The sequence below is a fragment of the Eublepharis macularius genome, chromosome 9, assembly GCF_028583425.1.
Source record: "Eublepharis macularius isolate TG4126 chromosome 9, MPM_Emac_v1.0, whole genome shotgun sequence".
In the NCBI taxonomy this organism is placed as follows: domain Eukaryota; kingdom Metazoa; phylum Chordata; class Lepidosauria; order Squamata; family Eublepharidae; genus Eublepharis; species Eublepharis macularius.
Genome location: NC_072798.1, coordinates 3,568,924 through 3,593,585, shown reverse-complemented (window position 1 = coordinate 3,593,585; position 24,662 = coordinate 3,568,924). Strand labels below are relative to the sequence as shown.

Here is a 24,662-nt window from a genome sequence, read left to right as displayed (position 1 = left end):
AAACCTGGTTCTCCAGATTAGATGCCCGCCGCTCTTAACTGCTACATCAAACTGGCTCTCGGCCACCCCTCCCTCCCTCTGAACCCAGGCTCCAAATATTTACCAGGAGTGGCAACGGGAGTGACGGAGACGTCCTGGGGCAAGATGGCCCCTCGGCGGGCCACCATCTTGGTGACGTGCTGCGCCCAGGCTGAGGAAACGTCGGCTGAGGGCTCATTGATGTCAAAACCTAGACCAGCTGGAAGGGTGAAAAAGAGCAAGATGGGTAGCCGTGTTAGTCTGTCTGTAGCAGTAGAAAAGAGCAAGTGGTCAGTAGCGCCTAGAAGACTGTAGGGTAGGAGCTTTTGTGAGTCACAGCTCACTTCTTCAGATACTTGAAGTGATAAAAAGTTAAGGTAAGGAGGAGCATTCTTTGAGCACATTGTCTAAGAATGGGGGACACACACATAGTTTCATTTATTAGGCTTATAGCCCACCCTCTCTGCAAGTGGGCTCACAACAACAAATCCACAACACAATAAACAGATAAAAGCTTTAAGACATACAATAAATACGAATAAAAATACAAACAACTTCAATACAACTTAGATTAAAAAACAATTTAACGCAAGGAAGCGCATTCATAATTCCCCAGATAACACACTCAAACACCCAAATACTACGGGACGCGACACAACAGGTCGTCCAAGATCAACCAACATAGCAGGGCAGGCCAAAAGAGACCACAGCAGGAAGGCTGCCGGATAATTCGCCTACACCTCAACCATAACCATAGGCCTGCTGTCTGACAGGCCCAGCGGAACTGTATAACGTCCCGCAGGGCCTAAGTCTCAACCGACAGGTCTGTGATGAACAAGAGAAGGTTCTGTCCTCTGTTCTCCCTAGTTAAGAGTTGATCAACCCCGTTCAAAAAGGCTAACGGAACTCCAAAGCGGAAAACTGAACTGTCAACCACCAACAAAAGAGACAGACAGTCAGTTTTGGAAGGAACAGAGATAGGAAGTATCCTGGACTAGGCAAGGTTGTCTGCTAGGGGTTATTGATTTTGACAGGCAGCAGTTTGGGTGATGTTCTACATGAAAAGACAGCTCAAAAAGTGTCAAGCTGTCTGGTTACTGTGGTTACATTACAAGCTACTGATTGAATCAATGCTGTACCTCTTAAGTAGAAAGCGCCTCCCAGCTAGGGTGGCATCTAGCTGTCTGAATTGGGAAGAAGTTATCATGCGCTCTTATCACCCAAATAAGCTTGTTTGGTTTGTTATATCTGGTTCCCGTGTTCTCCACAACCCAGCGTTTCCCAATCCGCTCTCTGTAGGATCCAAGACAACGAGGTCTGGAGTCCAACTGATGAGTTCTCTGGTGCAGGATTAAAGAATCCTGAAAGTGTGTTCAAGTAAACACACTAAACTAAAACGAATCCACTTCTCCGCTTTCCTTTGAGGAGGGCAAGGAACCTGGGGTTAAGTAAATAGAGGGAAGCTGTGCGTGGTGACGGGGTGCGCAATTCTGTAGTCCGAGGGACTTGTGAGTGGTAAAAAGGCAGAAAGAACCCCAGCAAGAGAAAGAAGTAAAATTGGCTCGTTTCATATTTCCATTTTTAAATTTTTCCTTTCAGCCCTTAGACACCTTGACTCTGCCTGTCAGTAGACACGTAAAAGTCGATCAAACCAGTGAGAAGGAGAAACGTAAAAAAGACTTCGTCTGAATGTTATGCAAACACGCATCACCAGTGAGGAGTAAGGCAAGTATTGGACGAGGAACCAAAACTCTCCACCACCACGAAGCGCATTGGCTCATACTCTCTGCCACCCCCGCCCCTCCACTCTCACGCACGTACCCACAGGCCCCTCGTGCGAGACGGTGCGCATGCTGAAGGACAGCTCCTGATGCGGATTCTGCTGCAGCTCCTTCCGCTTGGAGAACGCCTTGGCGATCATCTTGCTTTTTTTGATTCTCTTGGGCTCGTTGTTGCTCTGGCCGGTCAGCCTAAAACGAGCAGCGGGCACCGATGAGGGCAGCAGCAGGGCAGGAGGGACACCACCCCAAGCCAGCACACAGGACGGGGGACTCGCCCGAGGGCTCAGCGGCCACAGCCCCTGGGACCCCAAGTTACAAGCCTCCAACGCAGAACGCCCCCCCCTCCAAGCCACCTGCCTACCTGCACCAGGTGCGCTTCCAGATGAGGAGGGTGGCTTTGGTCCACACCCAGGTGCTCATGGAAATACCCGTCCCAAACATGGCGAAAAGGTTGATCTTCTCCACCAGGAGGCTGGGACGGTTCTTGATCTCGCAGTCCGGGATCGGCTTGTTGGTTTGAGTGGCAATGGTGACATTGGCCTCGCAGCTGCAGCGAAAAAGAGGAGAGCTGAAATGCTACTTTTTTCATGGGGGAAGAGAAGCGAAGAGAAGCGAAGAGAAGAGAAGAGAACTTCGTATCTGGAGGTGGCCCTCAACTTTCTTTTGGTATGATCAGGTCTAAAATTACTCTGCTGAGCTTATTCTCAAGCCCAGTGAAAGATAACCCGGGTGTCAAAAAGGACGCTTTGGTGTCTGAATGTAAAGCAACCAACACCCCTCAATTATTTTTTTCTGCCCTCTGTCCAGATGAGAGGAAACAGAAGTGCAATTCTATGCAGAGTGATTTCAACCTGTGCCTGCTGCAATCCATGGGCTCAGGCTGGAGTAACTCTGCCCTATAAGGTTTAGAAGGATTCTAAGATCTCCTGACGCAGAATTCATGGAGGATTTGAGGGGCGCAGAGAATGCGTCCTTGCCCGCAAATAACAGACTGGCGTGGTGCAACGTGTCAGACTGGAAAGGGCTGGGTGCAAATTCCCACTCTGCCATGAAGTTCAGTGAGCGTTCTCGAGCTAGTCATTCTCGCTTGGCCTACCACACAGGGTTGTTGTGTAGGTGGAACAGAGAAGTATGTACGCTGCCCTTGGAGGAAGGGTGGTATAAATATGTCAGAGGTGTCTAAATCAGCCACATGCATCAGCACATCAAATGAGTACGAAGCTGCTGCTTACAGCGAACCCCTGAAGTCGCCCAATGCCGGTTAGACCCCGAGTCTCTCAGGGCTAGTCTGGTCTCCTCCGACTTGCAGCGGCTTTCCAGCATCTCAGGTTAGAAGTCTTTCACATCACCTTCTACCTGATCCTTTTCACCGCAGATGTGAGGGAGTGAACCTGCTGCATGCCAAGCTGCTACACTACTACCAAGTCAGGGCCCCTCCCTGAGAGGCTACCACAGACGGAAAAGGTGGGAGCCGCTCGCCCCTACTTACAGGACGTATTCCCGGAAACTGCGCTCCCATTCCGCCTGGTTGAAGAAGTCGTAGAAGTGGCAGCCGAAGGTGATGAACACAAAGCCGAAGGCCAAGAAGCCAAAGATTCCTGCGATGTATGGGAAAAGAAGTGGGTCAAGCGCTGGCGGCCCTGCAGAGGAGAACCTCTGGACAGGAGCCAGTTGCCTATCGTTCAATACCCCGGAAAAGACGAGTTCTGCTCACATGTTCCAGCAAATACATGTGCACACTGTTCGTAAAAAAGAGCCGATGTCTATTCACTTTGCAACTGAAACCGGGGACCAGGACCTCTATAAATGGGGAGTTCGTATCACACGTTCAGCGGTAAAGGCATTGAATGTAACGTGAACACTACTCAGTACACTACAAAGAAAAATTGACACCGTACACGGATTGTATGCGTGTTCACCGTTAACGGGGCGAGTGGCTCCTTCTTATTTAGATGACCTGCAAGCTACGCCACTGTACCAGCCCCCTTCCAGACACCATGAGGCTCCCTCTGTTGAATCACACTGTTGGTCCATCGGCTTGGACTGGAAATGACTCTCCACAGGTTCAGGCAAGAGCTTCTCCTGGTGCCCGCAAGCTGAACAAAGTTTAGGGCCCTTCCTTGAACTGCAATGCCGGGGATTGTACCTGGGACCTTCGACAGGAAACTTACGTGCTGCGCCACTAAGCTTTGGCGCCCCCCATCCCCTGTGGCTTGTGGTGGCCAAGGGCCAGGCCTGGCCACAGGCTTCTTTCCGATCCCACAGACAGGACACAGCCGCGCGGAGCCTTGGCCCCATCCCAGCTCCTCCCTGCGTTTGCCCGCTCACCAAGCCGCAGCATCGTCTCGTTGATCTTGCTGGCTGCCTTCTCGCTCAGCAGGCCGGGATGATTGCTCTTGATGGAGAACAGGGTCATCACACCTGGGAGGAGGCAACAGATGCGCTCTTTGAGGTCTGTGGCAATGACGGTTCCGGGGCTCTCTGAAGCGGAGCCGCTGTGGCTCTGTCCTTGCACGCCAGAGAAGGGGTAGGGGATCGGGGAGCACAAGCCCGCTGGAAGTGTGCCATTCGAGCAGAGAATCTGAGTGCGCCATTTCTGTCCCTTAAAACTAAAAACTTAACATGACTCTAGGCCTCATGGGGAATAACCCTGTATATGGTTTGGCTTGAGAACCAGAAGCCAGAAAGGGCCTGCATGGAATCACAGATTCATAGGGTTGGAATGTGGCAAAAGGTGATGCAGTGGCAAAAAAGGCCAATTCAGTCCTGGGTTGTATCAAAGGGGCCATAGCGTCGAAATCGCAGGAGGTCATAGCCCCTCTCTATACTGCCTTGGTCAGGCCGCACCTGGAGTATTGTGTGCAGTTCTGGAGGCCTCACTTCAAAAAGGATGTGGCCAAAATCAAGAGGGTGCAGAGGAGAGCGACGAGGATGATCAGGGGTCTGGAGACTGAGCCCTACGAGGAAAGGCTGAGGGCCTTGGGAATGTTTAGTTTGGAGAAGAGGAGATTGAGGGGGGACATGATTGCTCTCTTTAAGTACTTGAAAGGCTGTCATTTGGAGGAGGGCAAGGAGCCGTTTCAGTTGGCAGCAGAGGGTAGGACCCAAAGCAATGGGCTTAAATTACATGCACAAAGGTACCGGCTGGATATTAGGAAGAACTTTTTCACGGTCAAAGTAGTTCAAAAGTGGAATCAGCTGCCTAGGGAGGTGGTGAGCTACCCTTCACTGGCAGTTTTCAAGAAGAGGCTGGATGAATATTTGTCAGAGATGCTTTAGGCTGATCCTGCACTGGGCAGGGGGTTGGACTAGATGGTCTGTATGGCCCCTTCCAACTCTATGATTCTATGAAGGGACCTCTAGGGCCATCTAGTCCAACGTCCTGCACAATGCAGGAAATTCACAAATACCTCCCCTCCCACCCCCACCCCCCAGTGACCCTTACTCCATGCCCAGAAGATGGCAAAGCACCATCAGGATCCCTAGGCAAACTGGCCTGGGGAAAATTGCTTCCTGACCCCAAAGTGGCGACTGGCATTATCCTGGGCATGTAAGAAGAGGCCACAAGAACTAAGCCCTGATGCAACCCTTCCTGCCTTCCTTCTCACAATCTGCCCAGGTTCACAGAATCAGCACTGCTGTCAGATGGCCATCTGGCCTCTGCTTAAAAACCTCCAAAGAAGGAGAGGCCACCACCTCCCGAGGAAGCCTGTTCCACTGAGGGATTGCTCTAACTGTCAGGAAGTTCTTCCTAACGTTTAGCCAAAAACTCTTTTGATTTAATTTCAAGCTGTTGTTTCTGGTCCGACCTTCTGGGGCAGCGGAAAACAACTCCGCACCATCCTCTATATGACAGCCCTTCAAGTACTTGAAGATGGTTATCGTATCACCTCTCAGTCGCCTCCTCTCCAGACTAAACATACCGAGCTCCTCCAACCTTTCCTCGTAGGACTTGGTCTCCAGACCCCTCAGCATGGAGCTCTCTAGCTGACAGAGGTGGGGCCATCTTGTCGCACTGAAGGCCCACAGCGGGTCCTGAACCGGTGACCTGATGTGATTCAGCCCTTGCATCAACTGGCAGCTCTGGCCAATCAAAGGACTGGTGGGGAAACCAGCTAGGAAGCCTTCTTGTCTCAGGAGGTCAGATTGGTTCGCAGAGACTTCCCTATCACAGCTTCGGAGCCAGCTTGCCAGCTGCTCTGAGCCACTCAGAGGCCTCTTTTCATGGACTCCAAATAGCCTCCCCTTGCCGATGCTCTGTAGCCATTGCACTCTGCCCCTGAACTCCATCAGAGCAGGGCCACAGCATACGTCCCCTCCCTGCCTCCACTGGAGACTGAAAACAAATGGAAACAGGAATCTTATGGGCCTCCTCCATCACACACCCCCAACTTCCAAACCTGAACATAACAGGCCCCAAACATGCAGATCTGCAACACCCCCACCTCCCCTGGCCCCAAGAAAGAGCAATACAATTAAAGAATGTGCATTTATGGCTATGTGCCAGGAATATGAAGTATTCACTGCTTGATACGTTTCTTAATATTATACACCACTCGGCAGGCTCCATGGAGCCGAACAACACAAATCTTAAAAGCAAGACATCCATAAATAACTGGGACACGGTTTGCTCTCTGCGCGGTGGAATGTGGATTTGAAAAGATACTGCTTTTGCCATCTGTTTACATTCTTAGCTGATATTTAAGGCCGCCCGTTTGCTGGCTGCCGATGTGGTGCAGTGGTTAGATAGTTGGACTAGACCTGGATCTGAATCCCTATTGAGCTGGGAACCTCACTAGGTGACCCTGAGCCAGTTGCTGTCTCGCCTACCTCACAGGATTGTTGTGAGCATCAAACAGAGCAAGAGCTCTTTGGGAAAAGGAGATGGATAAAAATGTGACAGGTAGACAGAACTGAGCCTTTATTTAAAATCTTCTTAAACCTAAAGTTAGAATTTCTGAGTCTTGCTCGTAGGCGCCTGGGAGTTTCTGTCGAGTACACATGCCCTCTTTGCCAGTTACAAGAAAAATGTGCTTTTAGGAGAGAGACATTGTTTGTTCAAAGGACTCTTCCTCAGGGTTCCAGGAGTCCTGGCTGCACATGGTGCCAGGATTGGTTGAGAAACAGAGATGTTTCCTGGGAAGCCGCAAGTCGCTTCTGAGAAGATTAATTTGAAACGATGCTTCTCAGCTTCTGAACGGCGTCTTGATTTAAAGGTTTGGACATGCTGGAATCGGGATGCAACTTGTTCGAAAACAGGCTAACCCGTCAAGAATATTTGCGGACTGCTATTCTCGGAGTAGATTGTTTTCTGAAAAGATTCCTTCTGTCATTTTAATGTGCAACCTGGAAGCTGACTCGAGTGTAAGCACAAGACACAAATGCGGACAAGCATGTGCAGTCTTTTTTCTTTTTTTGTAAAGCAAAGCCAGCTATGCCTTCCCATCACCTGCTGTGGATTCCTTTTAAATAGAGATGCTGAGGATTGAACCTAGGACCTTCTACAAACCTAGAAGAGGCTCTCCCACCTCACCTCACTGAGCCACACCCTCCCCACCCCTACTTTATCCGTACAGCCTCAAGACTGTTTGCGAGTGCCTTTTATGTGCATTTGTTCTTTTGTAAGGATGGACTGCAACTGGGGAGACGACAGCCATGCCTTGCTATAGAACTTATGCCTGGTCTTTTCCAAGACACAAAACATGTGGCATTTTATCCAGCACAACAAGAGGGAAACGGAGCAAGAAAATCCAAGGGGAGAGAAACCCACCTCTGATCAAGAAATAGCCCCCCACGATCAACACCAGACCGATGGGGGCCAGCACAAAACCTGCTCGGTAGTGGTAGTTCTTGTACCCAACGAAGCAGATGCCACTGACCGAGTCTCCATCCACCTGGGGAGGGCAGGGAGAAAGAATCAGAAAGCTGCTCGCTACACCTCCCAAACGAGCCCCTAAAGACTCCATCCTGCCCTCCCCTTCCGACATACACATCTTGCCTTTCTACTGTTCCGGTCGTGGAGGACTCAAGGTCATGTTACAAATACTTGCAGCATTTATTTTGAAATTTTTTTCTCCCTTTTTGCAGATTTAGTTGCCAAGTTTGCTTTATCAAGAAGGAGAATGGGGTGGGGAGGAAAAAAAGGAAACTTCTTTTCCTTTTTTTCCTCCCTGGAAAAAGCCATATTTATCCCCAGCTGGAGAAAAGTACCCATATATTTCCCCTAGCAGGAATAAAAGCAGTTCATGGGTGGATTTTTCCAGAGCAAAGAGCAGTGGAGGGAAGAAAAAGTTAAAGGTTCCCTCACTCTTTCCAGATCTCTCTCTTCTCCTTTATAAAGCCATCTCAGAGCCTCTCTATATGACATATCTGATACATGAAGAACGTGTTGGGAGATGCAATGGTAGCCGCTGGGAAGGGTAGTTTAAAAAGACATAGCTGGCAGCAGGCCAAAGGCTGTGTGAAGGGGCTGTGAAATGCCAGAAGGGAAACTTCAGCCTTTTAGAACCTCTCCAGGTCCAAGCCCAGCTCTGGAAGGCAGCACCAGCCCATTTCCATTCCTTGCCGCCCTCTTGTTGCAATCCCACACAGTTTGAGACTGGAGAGGTGCAACTGACAGAGCCTTCGGGAGGCAAAGATGAAATTAACAAGCCCTCTGCGGAGCGATCTCGACCAGCTCTGTTTTTTTAAACTACACTTCCTGGCTAACTTGCATCTCCCAACACTTGACGAACACGTGCCGAAGCGTTTCGTGCAGAGAGACTCTCAGAGGCTGCACTTGCAAAAGGGGGAAAATGTTTAAAATAAACATGGAAGAAACTGTAATGTGTAACTGAGCCTTGAGGGTTCAGAGGCAGGAAAGGAGCTTTGTCCAACAGTTCAAATGGGTTTGAGTCCAGTAGCACCTTAGAGATCAACAAGATTTTCAGAGCTCCCTTCTTCAGACACTTCTTCTAAGGTGGTACCGGACTCAAATCCTGCAGTTCTACTGCTGACCAAGATGGAAACCCGTTGAAATGGGTAATCCAGACCAGAAAGCTCACACGAGATGTTCAGCCTACTTTTGCCTCATGTCTGTCATTGGGGGTGGCGGGGGCAGAAATATTTTGCACAAATCTTCCAGTCCAGGGCGCTTTCATGCAAAAAACCATAACCTGAGCAGAACGTTAAGCAATGCACCAAGGGGTGGGGGGGAGGATAAGGAAAGGAAGAAGATAAAGAAAATCCACTTGGCTAGCCATGAGAACTAGATGTCCTGTCTAGGTTGCTATAACAGGAGAATTTAAGGAACAGAAATCTGTTTTAGAGCTTCTTCACATGCAGAGAGTCTAGGACATGAAGGAGATGGCCAGAACACTGCGGAGAGAGGGCCGTCTGCCCCGTCAAGGAACCAGACGGCCCATTCGGTCCAGAAAAGAACCACGTCTGTCCCATTACCTGAGCGACAGCCAAAATGGCGACAGTGAGGACAAAAGGAATAGACCAGGTCACGAGGTGGAAGTAAGAGGTCTTGCCCACCAGGGGCTGGTAGGTGGTCCCCAGGGCCTTGAAGGACGTGTGCCAGGCGTAGGTCAGCATGACGAACCAGATCACGCCCGACATCAAGGAGTAGTAGACGATGACGAAGATGATCACGCACGAGAGGGTCTCGTTGGAGCTGCAGAGAGGACGGAAGGGTCAGCCACTGCTCCTCTGCTATGGGCCCCTCCGAAAAGGGGAACGCTGCCTAACCAAGACACCAACCAATCACAGCCCAAACCCATCCCAGACTACAACCCAAAGTAGATCAATACCAGGGAGCAGAAAGGCTTCCCAGTTAGATCCACCTGGACTGAATCGAGACCTGGGCTTCCTGTCTCATTACCAATGCTGATTTCTCTACACCCACCACCCCTCTGCATACCCCACCCTATCCAATCACATTGTGTTGTAATCTGTCCTGAGCCGGCTCATGCGGAGGACGGAATAAAAATCTAAAGAAATAAACAAACAGGATAGCACTGACATGCATGAAGGCTTGGCTTGGATGGCTTGGAAAAGGTCTCTTGTATCCAGGGCTCATTTTGAGGGGGAATGCGCAGGAACGTAGTTCCGGCAGTTCCCCAAAGAGGTCACATGTCAGGTGGCTCCGCCCGCCTGACTCTCGGCCATTTTGGGCACGTTTCGGCCTGGATCGGGGCCGAAACAGCCTGGACCAGGCCTCTGACGGGTGGTGGATCACTCTCCCGCTCATCAGCGGCCCGATCCTGACCATTTTGTGCCCCTTTTCAGCCATTTTCAGCCCCTTTTTGCCATTTTCGGCCCAATTTCGGCCCTGAATGGCCAAGATTGGGTCCAAAACAGCCAGAATAGGTGATGCCAGGGAGTGTGGCATGTGCAAATCAGTTATACTAATGACACACTTCCAGTGCAATATATGAATATAAGAATAGCACTTTAGACACCTTGCACTTTATTTATTGGCACAGAACTTCCATGTTAGCACTGGTATGAATGGTTTTCCGCCTATGAGTCGGGTTTGCAATTATTAAAACTGAAGAAATTGTATATTAAGCCTTGCACTTCTGTGTGAATTGCTTTATACCGCTGTGAGGCTTGACAATGATTGTATTATAGATTTATTAATGTTAGTAAGCCAGACGTGGGTAATTTTGCTTTTCTTGTGCTATTTACCACGTTCCTCTCTTTTTGAGTTACACTTCCAGTGATGGCAAGAGGCGTGGCATATGCTAATGAGTTCCTCCAGCTCTTTTTCTACGAAATGACCCCTGCTTGCATGCAAGACACACCGGGGCATCAATCAGAGCCCTGACGTTCCAGCATCACGGGGACGATTTGCAGGTGTCAGTTGTCCCAGAAGACCCAGAATTCAGGCCCAGCTCCCCCTGGGCCTTTAGCCCACAAGCGGGGCTCATATAGCCCAGTACTTCTCCACAGCACAAATTCCCTTCATGTTAAAGGAACAAGCATGTAGTAGTTAGAGCGTCGGGCTTGGAGCTGGGAGACCCAGGTTCGATTCCCTGCTCTGCCAGGGAATCTCGCTGGGTGATCTTGGGTCAGCTACAGTCTCTGCCTAACCTACCTCACAAGGTTGTTGTGAGGGTAAAATACAGGAGAGGAGAATGATGTAAGCTGCCTTGGGTCCCCGTGGGCGAGAAAGACAGGGTAAAAATGAAGTACATAAAACAAAGGAAACAGAAGTCGGAGACAGAAGGTCTTGCTGAGTTCCCCCATATCATGTATTGTCAAAGGCTTTCACGGCCGGAGAACAATGGTTGTTGTGGATTTTCGGGGCTGTATAGCCGTGGTCTTGGCATTGTAGTTCCTGACGTTTCGCCTGGCGAAACGTCAGGAACTACAATGCCAAGACCACGGCTATACAGCCCCGAAAATCCACAACAACCATCTTTCCCCATATCAGTTCCCAATTTCAGGGTCACAGAGGGAGGGCTAGAACGGCTTCTTCCTAGACATCTGGGCAGAATGCAGCAGTGTTGCAAACCCAGTGCCACTTTGAACAACTTACGTGGGCTCCCCCAAGCGCATGGTCCCATCGGCACGGCACACAATCTCGCTGCGGGCCCCGTCCATGAACTGAGCCAGCCACCCGATGCTGCCCATGAAGAAGCAGGCGTTGACGTAGAAGAGGATGACAGCCGGGTAGCGGTTGGAGTTCTTCCAGTCTGCTACGAAGGTGGCCTGTGGGAGCAGAAACAGGGCTCAATTAGTGGGGGGGGGCCGGGGAGACAAGGAACATCCAAACAGAGCTCTTGCAGAGGCACATCCACCATCATTAAAGTAGAAATCTGCGTCATGTTTTGTTACTAACCATTCAGCTGTTTTTTGTATTTGCCATCCCCCTGTATCCCAATATTATATGAAAGCATACCTTGGGTGAAATTTAGTAAAGAGTTATACTGCGGAGCACATTTTTAAAAAGCAAGTAGACAGTCAATTGGGGGCGGGGGGAGGCACTCAAGCTATTTTACAGCCCTAGAGAAAACATAATCTTGCGCATAGGCTTTCCCTGCAACCGTCTCCCCCGACAAGTCCCCCAACTGCAATCCCAGTGTACCAAATGGAAAGAGCTGAAACTGAACCCTCCCACTTGCACCCCAAGATCCTGTTTCCCAAGAGGCAGAGCAAAGCCTGGCAGGGCGTTCTCCTCTCTAAGAGTTTTTTCAATTAGCCCAGCATCTCTGCAATCCTGTCCCCTGCTCTCCCAAAGGGTGCTGGCTGCGTTGCCTACCGGGTTGGGCTGACCCTGTGCTTATGCTCCCCCCGATTCTGCTCACCAAGGTAAAGAAGGTGCAGAAAATGGTGACCGAGCTGAAAGCAGCAATGTAAACGTGCATTTCGCGATGCTCCTTCTCGGTGAAAAGAGGGTTCTGGCACTGGATCCCGCAACCCTCGACGTCCTCGTACCAGCTCTTGGGGTTGTCGGTTCGGACCAAGGGGGCCTCACACTGCCCCGAGCTGTTGAACTTGATGTTTTGGACCTCGTTCTGCATGGACGGGAAATGCAGGAGACAATTTGTTACTAACATCCTTGAGGGGGGGGGGAGCTGTGATGCTCAGGAATCGGCTTCCCTTGCTATTTTTTGGAATGCCTAATGGACTGCAAAATAGTAAAGAGTCCAGTAGCATCTTTAAGACTAACTAACTTTATCGTAGCAGAAGCTTTCGAGAACCACAGCTCTCTTTGTCAGTTGCATCGTCAGCTTTCAAGAACCACAGCTCTCTTCATCAGATGCATCTGACGAAGAGCTGTGGTTCTCGAAAGCTTCTGCTACAATAAAGTTGGTTCGTTAGGTACTACTGGACTCTACTATTTTGCAACTACAGACTAACATGGCTAACTCCTCTGGATCTATAATTGACTTCAGTCTTAATTATTACAACACACACACACACACACACACACAGAGGCAGCTAATTACACAAAAGTACTCAAAAGACAGCAAGAAATCTACAACAACATTAAGACAAATCCCAGAGGAAGAAGATCTGTTAGTTCTCTTGCAGTCAAAGAACAAAAAATCTTGCAGCATCCTTCAGTGCTAATGAATATCCTGCAGCCCTGAGAGAGACAGCAGGTGTAGCGGTTAGGTTTCTATACGTGGGGTTCAAATTCCCACTCTGTCATGAAACAAACTGGCTGGCTGCGGGCCATCACTCTCGCAGCTCAACCAACCTCACAAGATTGTTGTGAGGATAAAATAAAAGTGGGGAGAATCAGCTATCTAAGGAATCCAGAGCACTTTGGAAGAAAGGCAGGATAAAAATTAGCCGTCATGAACCACACTTGTCAGACTAACATAGAGTCGCTCTACTCGAGACATCTTATACGAGAATGTTCAAGTGTAGAGACTAGAGACAAGTTAGCAAGGAAGCGTAGTTTAAAGAGACAGAGCCAAAGGCCCTATCAATTTCACCTCTCTACTTAGCCCCAAAGAGGGCTCCTCAGAGGGTTTGTTAATTTCCTTTTCACCTCCCTGAAGGTTCTATCAGGCTAAGAGGAAATTAACAAGAAATTGAGAGCTAGTTTGGTGTAATAGTTAAGAGCAGCAGGACTCTAATCTGGAGAGCCAGGTTTGATTCCCCACTCCTCTGGTTGAAGCCAGCTGGGTGGCCTTGGGTCAGTCACAGCTCTCTCAGAGCTGTCTCAGCCCCACCCACCTCACATACTTTGTAACATACTTTGTTAGCCACTCTAAGTGGCTGTTAAGTCATTCTGAAGGGTAGGTATATAAACCAAATGTTGTTGTTGTTAACAAACCCTCTGAGGAGCCATATTTGGGGCTCTGTAGAGAGGTAAAATTGACAGAGCTTTTAAACTATGCTTCCAGGCTAGCACTGTTATCTCCCTACACTTGAGCGTTGTCGTGTAAGATGTCTCGTGTGGAGGGACTCAGAGATCTAATCCTAAGACAGACACCGGGGCCTCCAATCACATTTTAACATGTCTGTTCCAAAAGGAAATAAATGGGGCTGCCAGACCCCAAATTGCCTCTCCCCTCCTTGGAGGGAGTAAATCTGCAGTCCTACCTGAGAGAAAGTCCCACTGACCTTACCCCCAAGTAGACTCAGACGTCATTCATTGTACGGAGCAGCAGAGCCACTTCCTGAGTTTTGGAAGTAACCTATGTTCCAGCTCCTCCTCAGCACATCCTTTGCTCTCCGACAGCCCCGTGAATCTCAGCGCTCTGGCATCCAGCCTGCCTCTCATGGGACACCCTGAGAGTTGCATGCAGGATCCACAAGAAAAGGATAGAAAAGGGTCAGCTCCAGAGGTTTTTCTTCCCCAGCGGCTCCGGCAGAGTTCAGTTCCCCTAGAGGAAATGGCTTTGTAAGGGGGCCCGTGTGTTTCTCCCTCATTTCCCTCTTGAGAGTTCCCAGAAAAAAAGCCCTGAAGCTCCCTTCCCATCAAGAGAAGAGCTGATTTCAAAGGAGAAGCAGGCATCGCCTGCAGTGGACTCATGTGATGTGGGTCATACAGGCTGCAGGGGAGTCCACAAGCGTAGGTTTTCTCAATCCTATGTAGAGTGTCTGGAAGAAGGCTATTCTAAAATGCTTCTCCTTGTCACACTAGCTTTCTAGGTGCAGGGAATTTTAATCTCCCCGTGGGAAAGCATTCCACAATGAGATCACTGACTCGCTGTCTGCAGTCCAGCAAGACTGACCATGCTCCTGTCAGTCCTTGGCAGGTAGATCCCCAAGTATCTCACAGCACGCACTCAGGTGCCTTGGTTGAAGTAACTTTTATTAGAGATCCATACAGTCCAAGGTGTTCACACAAAGGTAGCAACTGGCAGAAGTGACTATTCAAAAATGGACACTACTAGTTATAGGGAAACTTCCCGCCCTTTGGGTCCGTTGGCATTCTGGCGCGAAAACCCCAAAGAGTTACATGGGAACTGATTAGTTTAGGCTAGACAGAGTACAGAATGAAATCAGTCTCTGAGAAAAGATACATCACTCACTGCCTGCAGCTTGCGTCCAAGAACACTTACTGTAAAGTGAACGTAAATACTTCCAATGGATAACAGACAACTCCCACTAGCCAAGTACAGTTCTTGTTAGCAGTTTACACACTCTCAGATGAGCAAGTCAGAATACAGTGTCAACAAACAGGCACGATCAGTACAAAATGCAAAACGCATTATTGGCAGGTATGCAGGCATACATGACAGCTCCCTCCTCCAGGCGAATACATGGAAGAGGGCAGTGCGGGCACCCTCAGTCCTGCTCCCCCTACATACGTTGATCCTGTGCACACAGGAGGGCAGAATGAAGGACAATCTTTCTCCGAATATTCCAAGCCTCCAAGAGCACGGCTGCGTCAATAGCAGCATCTCTTCTTTACTTCATTCGGCGGCAGGAGGGGAGGGCGGTTCGCTCCAGAGTGCTGCAGCGGTCGGGACAAACCAACATCACAGCAAAGCTCGTCCAACTGGCCCCCAGCTGCAACTGCAGCCGTCTCCAGGTAGAACCCAAGAAGCAGTGGAGGGCCTACATTTTTGAGAACCTGAAGCTCGAACTGTTGGGGGGGGGGGGCCCTTCTCAACCAGCAACAATAGGGCAACAGCTGAGGGTTCAGGTGCTGCAAGCCCCCAAGAACATTTTGAAATCTGACCAATTACAGGGACATTTTGAGGCTATATGAAACGGGTATGAGAGCATATTCTAAGGTCAATAGTAAGTACTTCAACCCACTGGCTTATGATTCTGTCACTAAAATAGCCTTATTTTAATAACAAATGCTTTTAAAAAACCCATCAAATTTGTTGAAAAATTCACTCATTAGGATTAGGGGGACCCTGAAGCTTAAGCTTCATTAGTTTCACAGCAGATGCACCCCTGAAGCAAGGAAAGATTTTGCACTGGGCGCCTCCGTGAACATTCACTACATTTTTTCTAAAGGGAATTTGCCATTATCTAGCACATTTTTATCCTGCCCTTCTCCCAAGGAGCTCAAGGCAGTGTACATTGTTCTCCCTTTCTCCACCTGAACTTCACAACAATCTTGCAAGGAAGGCTAGGCTCAGAGAATGGACGGTCCAAAGTTCCCCAGAGAGCTTCACGGCCATGCAGGGATTTGAACCCAAATCTTCTCAACCCTCATCAAACCCTCTAGCCACTATGCCACAGAGGCTCTCATAAGTAATAAGCACACACATCACACTTGTTGGTGGAAGTATCTTTTTTGTGGCTCCAATACAGAAATTGCTTTAAAAGTACTATTTGACAACATTTGACCCATTAACCAAAACTCAGATGCTTAATCCCACTGTGTCACGCCAACGCCTGAGTATATGCACACATCAGACTGTTCAAACACTGCTGCCACTGCTAATTGTTTCTCCTAACCCTGAGCAGAATTTGCACACGGGATGCTCCCAGACTGGCACCCTTCAGCCTTGCCTGTGCTGCTACTCCGACGCTTCCTTACCGGGCAGCCTTCTGGAAAGCGGTCTGTGGTGCATTTGAGGAAATCGGGCCAGCCTCGTTCCCGTTCCACGATGGTGCACGGTCCCCGGGTCGCCTGGCACAGGGTCTGGCTGGGCAGCTCCACCATGCCATCCTCGCATTTGGGCATGTAAACAGCGCAGAGCAGGGGCTGGATCACGTCCCAGCAGCGGGGGGCGTTTCGCAAACCTTCCAAGGAAGAGACAAGCGTTAAGGGGGTGAGACGACACCTCACGGGTCCTCCCTTTTGTTGTCTCGCTTGCTGCTATCCATTTTGGCGACCAAATAGTAGTTCATTTATGTATAAAAATATTTTTGCCTCATAAGCTTCATCAAAGCATGTGATAATTTTTTTTAAAAAAAAAATTAAAACCACTCGCCAAATGACAGTCAACAAATGTTTAATTCTATCATCTCACCTATCAGCCACATTTTTATCTCACTCAGGTTGATCAAGCTCAAAAGTCTTTCCATTCTTTTCAAAATCTCCCGAGTTCCTTTTTCTGCAGAATAGTAAAGAGTCCAGTAGCACCTTTAAGACTAACCAACTTTATTGTAGCATAAGCTTTTGAGAACCACAGCTCTCTCCGTCAGATGCATCGTCAGCTTTCGAGAACCACAGCTCTCATCAGATGCATCATCAGCTTTCGAGAACCACAGCACTCTTCGTCAGATGCATCTGACGAAGAGAGCTGTGGTTCTCAAAAGCTGGCGATGCTTCTGACGAAGAGAGCCATGGTTCTCCTAAGCTTATGCTACAATAAAGTTGGTTAGTCTTAAAGGTGCTACTGGACTCTACTATTTTGCACACTGAAATTGTTTCCTCACAGCAACAGTTCTCCATGCAGCTCCTGTTGCCACTGCAAATGTATAGGCATGCAGAGACAATGGAGAATAAACACAGCATTGTTATATACTTTGAATATATTTTTCTGTTGGTTTAAATCTAATTCAAATGTAGCTCTTGTATAAGTTTCTAGGTACTTTCTATTGTCATTCCTATCTTTTCTTTTAAATAAAACCTTTACTTAAAAAAAAAGTGGACATCACGTGGATGCTTAGATCCAGCTCTCGCAGGGACGCAACCTGAGATGTTCGACAATCCTTAAAGTTCCCTCTCCGACTCGTTGCTGTCTTGCTAGTTAGCCCACACCATCTTGCGGTTTTGATCCTTTGCTATGTACAGGAGCAAGATTTGTGTCCGGTAGCACCTTAAAGACCAACTGGATTTCCAGGGTGTGAGCTTTCGAGAGTCTGATACGACGAGTGGGAAAAGACTGTGTAAAACAATACTTCAACTTGTTTCTGCTAAATTTCACTGTATTGCCATCTTTACCTAGTTCTCCAGTTGGAGATGAGCTTGGATTTTCCACCTTTTCTAAAGTGTTTGCAATTTTGTACCACCTATGAATTGACTAAGAGCCAAGCTACAAGTGATGCCTGACACAGGTTGGACACTAGTCAGCTTCCCTCGAGTTTTGATGGGAAATGTAGGCGTCCTGGTCTTGCAGCTTGGCTCCCCGACTGCTGTCCAACGGACTTTTCAACTGTCACTTGTCCAACATTCCGCCAAGCTGCCTACATTTCCCATCAAAACTTGAGGGAAGCTGACACGTGTCCAACCTGTGTCAGGCATCACTTGTAGTTTGGCTCGTAGTTTATTGTCTGTTCTTTCCAGCATGAACCCTTTGACAGCAGAACACAGTTCAAGTTTAACATGGGGGTATTATTACCCTGTAAGCTATTTCCCCCCCCCCCCAACCAATTGTCCATTTCAGTTCAGGTCATGGGAGACTCAATCAAAAATCTTTGTCAGATAAGATACGTTGGTTTTCCTTCTACCGCTATACAGTAAATATATTCCTCGGACGCAGGCAGCTGGAGTAAAAGCATCTAAAGTTGGAAGATAGGGTCAGGCAGGCCGCTTCACTGATCTGCAGTAGAAGAGCAAGATCTGAGTCCAGTAACACCTTATAGACTAGGGGTGGCCAAACTTGCTTAACGGAAGAGCCACATAGAATAAATGTCAGATGTTTGAGAGCCGCAAGACAGGATGCACTGAAGTGACTTCAGATGAAGAGGCGGGTTTGATAGCGTGTCCTGAAAGTGACATCACAAGAAGTGGTGGGGTTTTGGTGCAGTATGCTGGAAGTGACATTATTGGAAGGAGTGGAGCTTGGGAAGAGCCATCACCTGACCTTTGCCTTGGTAGTGACATCACAAAAGTGATGTCACATCCTTGCTAGGCTTCACCCCCAGGTATTTTCTGAGTCAGACTCGGCAACCCCAACATTTTTATTGAAAATATGAAAGACATGGAAAGAAGGGAGAGAGGGAGGGAAAGACATGGAAAGAAAGTAGGAAAGGGAGGGAGGGAAATAAACTAAAATAAAATCTATGGTCATGGCGAGACCTCCGGGAGCCACACAATATGTGTAGAAGAGCCACATGTGGTTCCCGAGCCTCAGTTTGGCCACCCCTGTTATAGACCAACAAGATCACCAGGGAAAAAGCTTTTGAGAGTTAAAGCTCCCTTCCACATATCTCACCAAGGGAACTTTGACTCTCCAAAACTCATACCCTGGAAATCTTGTCCTGTAAGGCGCTACTGGACTCAAATCTTGCTCTTAAGTTGGGCTTAAGAGCTGGGGGAGGGTTTATATCGTGGTAGGGCACGAGCCAACGACTGCTTCCCACTTGCCTACTAATTCACTTTGATTGTCAGTGGAAGAAACTCAGCTGTAATTTTGCATTGTCAATCCGGGGAAAAAATGAATTTGCAACAGTACATACGGTATTCCCCGAAAAATCACTTGTCTCAAATTAAGTCACGCACTGAAATCCAGATTCTGGAGACGCTCAGCATCCTGGAGGGTCATGGGAGGCGAGAGACACGCATGCAATTCCACTGTGGTTATTCTGACTAACGATTTATTTTTCCAGCTGAAATCAAACTGCTGGATCTAATTTTTAAAGCCCTCTTCAGCCTGGGATTTGCATACTACAAGCTGCCTCTCCCTATCCACTCCCTCCACCCCCACCAATTAGAATCAGAGAATCACAAGGTTGGAAGGGACCGCTAGGGTCATCTAGTCCACCCCTCTGCACAATGCAGGAAATTCACAAATACTTCCCTCCTACACACAGTGACCCCTGCTCCATGCCCAGAAGATGGCAAAACATCGTCAGGATCCCTAGCCGACCTGGAGAAAATTGCTACCTGACCCAAGGTGGCGATCGGCCTTACCCTGGGCATGTAAGAAGGGGCCACGAGAACTAAGCGCTGATGTAGCCTTCCAATTACAATCTGTTCTTTTTTGTCCCATCATTGGGTGAAGTCCAATCCACCAAAGTCCGGAGCAGGGCTTTTCCAGTGGTGGCCCTGGCCTGTCAAAACCGCTCCCTTTCAGAAAGCAAAGCATAACTGTTCTCTGTATAAAAAAATGCAGGAACTGAACCCCCTGGAAGTATTTAATTTGTGGCCATGCTTGGATGCTTTTACCGGTTTTTCCTGATTTTATTTATAGGTGATAATGGTTTTAATTATGGCCATGCCAGGTGCTTTACAGGGTAGGGTACGCAAATGGTGAATTAATAAAATTCACCTGCCAGTTTACCCAAGACGCCCTTCTGCAACAGGACAGACTAAGAGGCACACCCGAAGACCTCTTGTTCAGTTGCGCATGCATCTTCTTTCCAGAGTGGATTGCCTGTGGCTGTTGGGCTGGCACACTGGAGAACACTGCCAGTGACTCTTTGGGGTTTGTATGCACTGGAGCCAGCTCCATTTTTTTTTCTCTGGCCTGGGGCGGAAACTTTTCAAACAAGGACAGAGACCTTAGGAAAGACAGGGTGTGGATGTTTTTACAAAACCTGAAACCAGTAAGAAATGTAACGCTTCTCCAAGCCGAGTGTCATTTTTGAGATCACAGAAATGGCCTAATTTTCCACAGAAAGTACTTTGATGTAGGAAACAGGAAAACTGCATATCTGCACATGTTTCACTGCAGACTGGACATAGACACACGGCAATCTAGGCGTACCATTCAGGCCCCTTTCTATTTCCCTAGTACATTTTTTATCCTTGCCTTTCCTCCAAGGAGCTCAGGAGGACATACATAGCTCTCCCCTCCTGTTTTATCCTCCCAACAACCTTGTGAGGTAGGCAAGGCTGTGAGAATGTCCCTGGCCCAAAGTCACCCAGCGAACTTTGTTGCAGAGTGGGGATTTGAACCCGAACTTCCTAGATCCTAGTCTGAAGCTTTTTTTCAGGGGGAACGCGGTGGAACAGAGTACCGGCACCTCTTGAAAATGCTCAGCAATAGTGCGTGAAAATAATATTATTTCAAAGAATCCCGTGTGTTTCTTCCTCATTTCCCTCTTGAGAGTTCCGCTACCTCTTTTCTCAGAAAAAAAAACCCTGTGAAAGTCTAACCACTGCAATGCACCAGGTTTTGAGTCTATTACTCCCCAGGCATGCCAGGGGTTGGGGAACCTTATGGAACTGTGCATATGTGTGCCTGTGTGTTGTAGGGTTGCCAGATTTTAAACAACAGGATTTGAATTCAGTGGCACCTTAAAGACCAGGTAGATTTCCCAGGTATATGGCTTTTGAGAGTGAGAGCTCCCTTCTTCCGATACAGGGAGGAGTGGAGATCTCTGAAATTTAAGATTCCTGCATCTGACGAAGGGAGCTTTGACTCTCAAAAGCCTATACCTTGGCAATCTTGTCGGTCTTGTAATGTCCCCCATTTGCTGTGGCATATATACAATAAATATACCACAGGACTCAAAGGTGCCACTGGATTTGAACCCTGCTGACCCACACAGCTGTATCTACCTGAAACTAGCTTGCAAACCGATCCCTTCAGTTGTCCCATTTATATCAATTTGATCTGCAACAGACCAGATGATCTGATTTACCTCCACCTCACAAAAAGTTTCCACTGCCCATTTCTGCACATTCAGTCTAATCCTATGGTGAGTTGCTCCTGTTTTAGACAAGATGGGTAGCCATCTTTGTCTGTCTGTAGCAGTAGAAAAGAGCAAGAGTCCAGTGGCACCTAGACTAACAAACTTTGGGTAGGTTATGAGCTTTTGTGAGTAACACAGCTCACTTCTTCAGGTAGAGCAAGAGTCCAGTAGCACCTAGCAGACTAACAAAATTTGGGGTAGGGTATGAGCTTTCGTGAGTCAGAGCTCACTTCTTCAGGTAGAGCAAGAGTCCAGTAGCACCTAGCAGACTACCAAAATTTGGGGTAGGTTATGAGCTTTTGTGAGTAACACAGCTCACTTCTTCAGGTAGAGCAAGAGTCCAGTAGCACCTAGCAGACTAACAAAATTTGGGGTAGGTTATGAGCTTTTGTGAGTCACACAGCTCACTTCTTCAGGTAGAGCAAGAGACCAGTGGTAACTAGCAGACTAATAAAATTTGGGGTAGGGTATGAGCTTTCGTGAGTCAGAGCTCACTTCTTCAGGTAGAGCAAGAGTCCAGTAGCACCCAGCAGACTAACAAAATTTGGGGTAGGGTATGAGCTTTCGTGAGTCACACAGCTCACTTCTTCAGGTCAAACAAGAGACCAGTGGCAACTAGCAGACTAACAAAATTTGGGGTAGGGTATGAGCTTTCGTGAGCCACAGCTCACTTCTTCACTGCTCACTTCTTCTCCGAAAGCTCATACTTGGCTCTTTTCTCCATAGGATCATGACCTTGTTCTCCTGGCCAGTGGGCAACCCTACTGTGTGTGTTGGGGGGGGGGGTGTCTCTTTTTCTCTCAGGCAGTAAGAGGGAATCCAGCTGGACATGCCTGCAGCCCTTGCCTGCTGGCGCCCTGAGCCCCCAACGCCCACCCTCTGCACATGCCCAGAGTGCATCGGATCCCTTGGCAGAGAGCAGCAGCAGCAGCAGCAGGGCAGCAAAAACTTTCAACTGTCCATTACTGCACGTTAAAAGTGTAGTCATATGGAGAGGTGCTCCAGTCTAAGCCCATGGGTTTTGACTAGAGTAACGCTCCATAGGATTGTGCAGTAGTACCTATAAGATTAACAAAATTAGCAGTAGGGGATGAGCTTTCATGAGCCACAGCTCACTTCTTCAGGTATCCCTGCATCTGACGAAGGGAGCTTTGACTCTCAAAAGCCTACATCTGAAGAAGTGAGCTGTGGCTCAAGAAAGCTCATCCCCTACCACTAATTTTGTTCGTCTTAAGAGGTGCTACCGGACGTTTGCTCTTTTCCACTGCTACAGACAGACTAACACAGCTGCCCATCTTGACCTAGGATTGTACAATAAATCTGTGAAAGGGAGGGGACCCTCTTCTCCCGGCCAGCTGGCGACCCTAGAGTCTGCGCGGGGGATCTCCCAGGCAGTAAGTGGGAGACCGGCTGGGCCTGCCCGCTCCCCAAGGATCCCGAACGGGCGCCCTCTGCACGCACTCAGAGAGCGTCGGCAGAGAGCAGCAAAACGTTTCAACTGTCCATTATTGCACATTCAAAGCGTCATCGTCTGGAGAAGCGCTCCAGTGTAAGCCCGTGGGTATCGACGGGAGTAACTCTCCATAGGATTAACCAATTTTATTGTAGCATAAGCCTTCGAGAATCACGTTCTTCTCGAAAGCTTCTGCTACAATAAAATTGGTTAGTCTTAAAGGTGCTACTGGACACTGTTTGATTTTGCTACTACAGGCTAACACGGCTAACTCGTCTGGATCTATCTCCATAGGATTGTACAGTAAACCTGTGAAAGGGAGGGGAGCTTGTTCTCCCGGCCAGCTGGCAACCCTAGAGTGTGTGTGGGGGGGGGGTAAATCTCCCAGGCAGTAAGTGGGGGACCGGCCGGGCCGGCCCGCTCCCCCAGGGGCCCTCTGCACGCGCTCAGAGGGCGCCGGCGCCCCGCCCCGCCCCGTCCCCCCCGCTTACCGGACCAGAGGAGCAGCTTGTCGTGCGCCTCGGCCTGCGAGTGGGAGTCGGCGGCCAGCAGCGTGGAGGTGGCGGCGTAGGGCAGCGGCGAGCCCAGGCAGGCGCCCTGGCGCAGCGCTTCGCAGGGCGCGGCGCGCTTGCACCGCTCCGGCCCGCTGCCGTTCAGCGCCGCCGCCGCGCCGCGCAGGGGCCCCGGCCAGAGCCCCAGCCCGAGCCCGAGCCCGAGCCCCAGCGCCAGCAGCGCGCCCAGCCGCGCCCGCCCCGCGCCCATCGCGCCCCCGCCCCGCGCGCCAGCCTAAGGCCAGCGGGGGCCCGGGAGGCGCGGGGGCGCGGGCGGGAGCGCGCCTCGGCCCCTCCGCCGCCGGCCCGCAAAGTTGGGCAAAGTTTGGCCCGAGCGCGCCGCGCCGGCCCGGCCGCTCCTTTGTCGCCCGGGCTGCCTTCGCAGGAATGCGGGGCGGCGGGGCCAGGCGGGCGCCTCCCCTCCGAAGCGGCCCCGGGAAGTTGGCGGAGGGAGGAGCCGCCGCTCCCCGCCCCGCCTGGCCGCTCCGGAGCCTCCCGGCCCATCAATAGGCGCGCGCCCCGCCCGCCGGGGCCGAGCCCGGGGGGCCGGGGGCGCGCGGCTGCCCTGCCGCCGGGGGCGAGCGCCGTCGGGCGGGGCGGAGAGGAGAGGAGAGGAGCGGCCCGGCCCCCGATCCCGCCCCGAAACTCGGGTGGTCGCCCCGCTGCAGTCCTACGCACAGTTACTCCGCTCTAAGACCATCGAAACCAGTGCGATTAGACTGGGGCGACTCTGTTTAGGACTGCGCTGCGAATAGGCCCGCCTACGGGTTTGCAAACAAGTTGTTGTTCCGACTGGGCAGCTCCCTCTCGAAGATGCTTTCCCGGGGGCAGGATTTGGTGCCAGCAGGGAAGAGCAAGACTCGGCTCCTGGAGCACCTTAGAGACCAACTAGATTTCCAGGGTTGGAGCTCTGGAGAGCAGAGCTCCCTTCGTCAGATGCAGGGATCTTAAGGGTCAGGGGTCTCTACTCCTCCCTGTGTATCTGAAGAAGGAAGCGCCGACTCTCCCAAGCTCACACCCTGCACCTCTCCTTGCTCTCTGAAGTGCTGCGAGATCAGAATCTTCTTATTCCAACAAAAGTTTGCATAGGGTTGCCAGCTCCTGGAGATTTGAGGGGGGGGGGTTGGGGAGGGGAGGGGCTTCAGAACGCTATAATGCCATGGAGTCCACCCTCCAAAGCAGCCATTTTCTCCAGGGGAACCAAACTGTAGTCTGGAGATCAGCTGTAATTTCAGGAGATCTCCAGCCACCACCTGGAGGCTGGCAACCTTAGCTAGTGTTCACTTCTTCAGGCGCAATGAGGGGATCTTCACTGAGAACATTTTGAGCCAGAGGGGATCAGCAGGGTCCGAGGCCCTGGAGTGTAGGGGTGTGTGTGTGTGTGTGCCAGTCTAATCAAGGACAAAACCCAGACCA

At 49.9% G+C, this 24,662-nt stretch overlaps 1 protein-coding gene across 1 annotated transcript in view; it reads right to left on the bottom strand.

The window, feature by feature from the left end:
• The window catches only part of SMO (smoothened, frizzled class receptor), a 29,446-nt gene extending 5,788 nt beyond the window's left edge, over nt 1-23,658 (bottom strand). The window contains exons 1-11 of the mRNA XM_054988353.1: nt 23,187-23,658; nt 16,252-16,457; nt 12,095-12,304; nt 11,326-11,498; nt 9,237-9,456; nt 7,570-7,693; nt 4,128-4,220; nt 3,289-3,397; nt 2,161-2,346; nt 1,840-1,988; nt 104-238 (exon numbers count right to left, since the gene is read on the bottom strand). Coding sequence (XP_054844328.1) covers nt 104-238; nt 1,840-1,988; nt 2,161-2,346; nt 3,289-3,397; nt 4,128-4,220; nt 7,570-7,693; nt 9,237-9,456; nt 11,326-11,498; nt 12,095-12,304; nt 16,252-16,457; nt 23,187-23,457 — 1,876 coding nt within the window. The 5' untranslated portion in view covers nt 23,458-23,658. The remainder of the gene's footprint in view (nt 1-103; nt 239-1,839; nt 1,989-2,160; nt 2,347-3,288; nt 3,398-4,127; nt 4,221-7,569; nt 7,694-9,236; nt 9,457-11,325; nt 11,499-12,094; nt 12,305-16,251; nt 16,458-23,186) is intronic.
• Between the last annotated feature and the right edge of the window lie 1,004 nt (nt 23,659-24,662).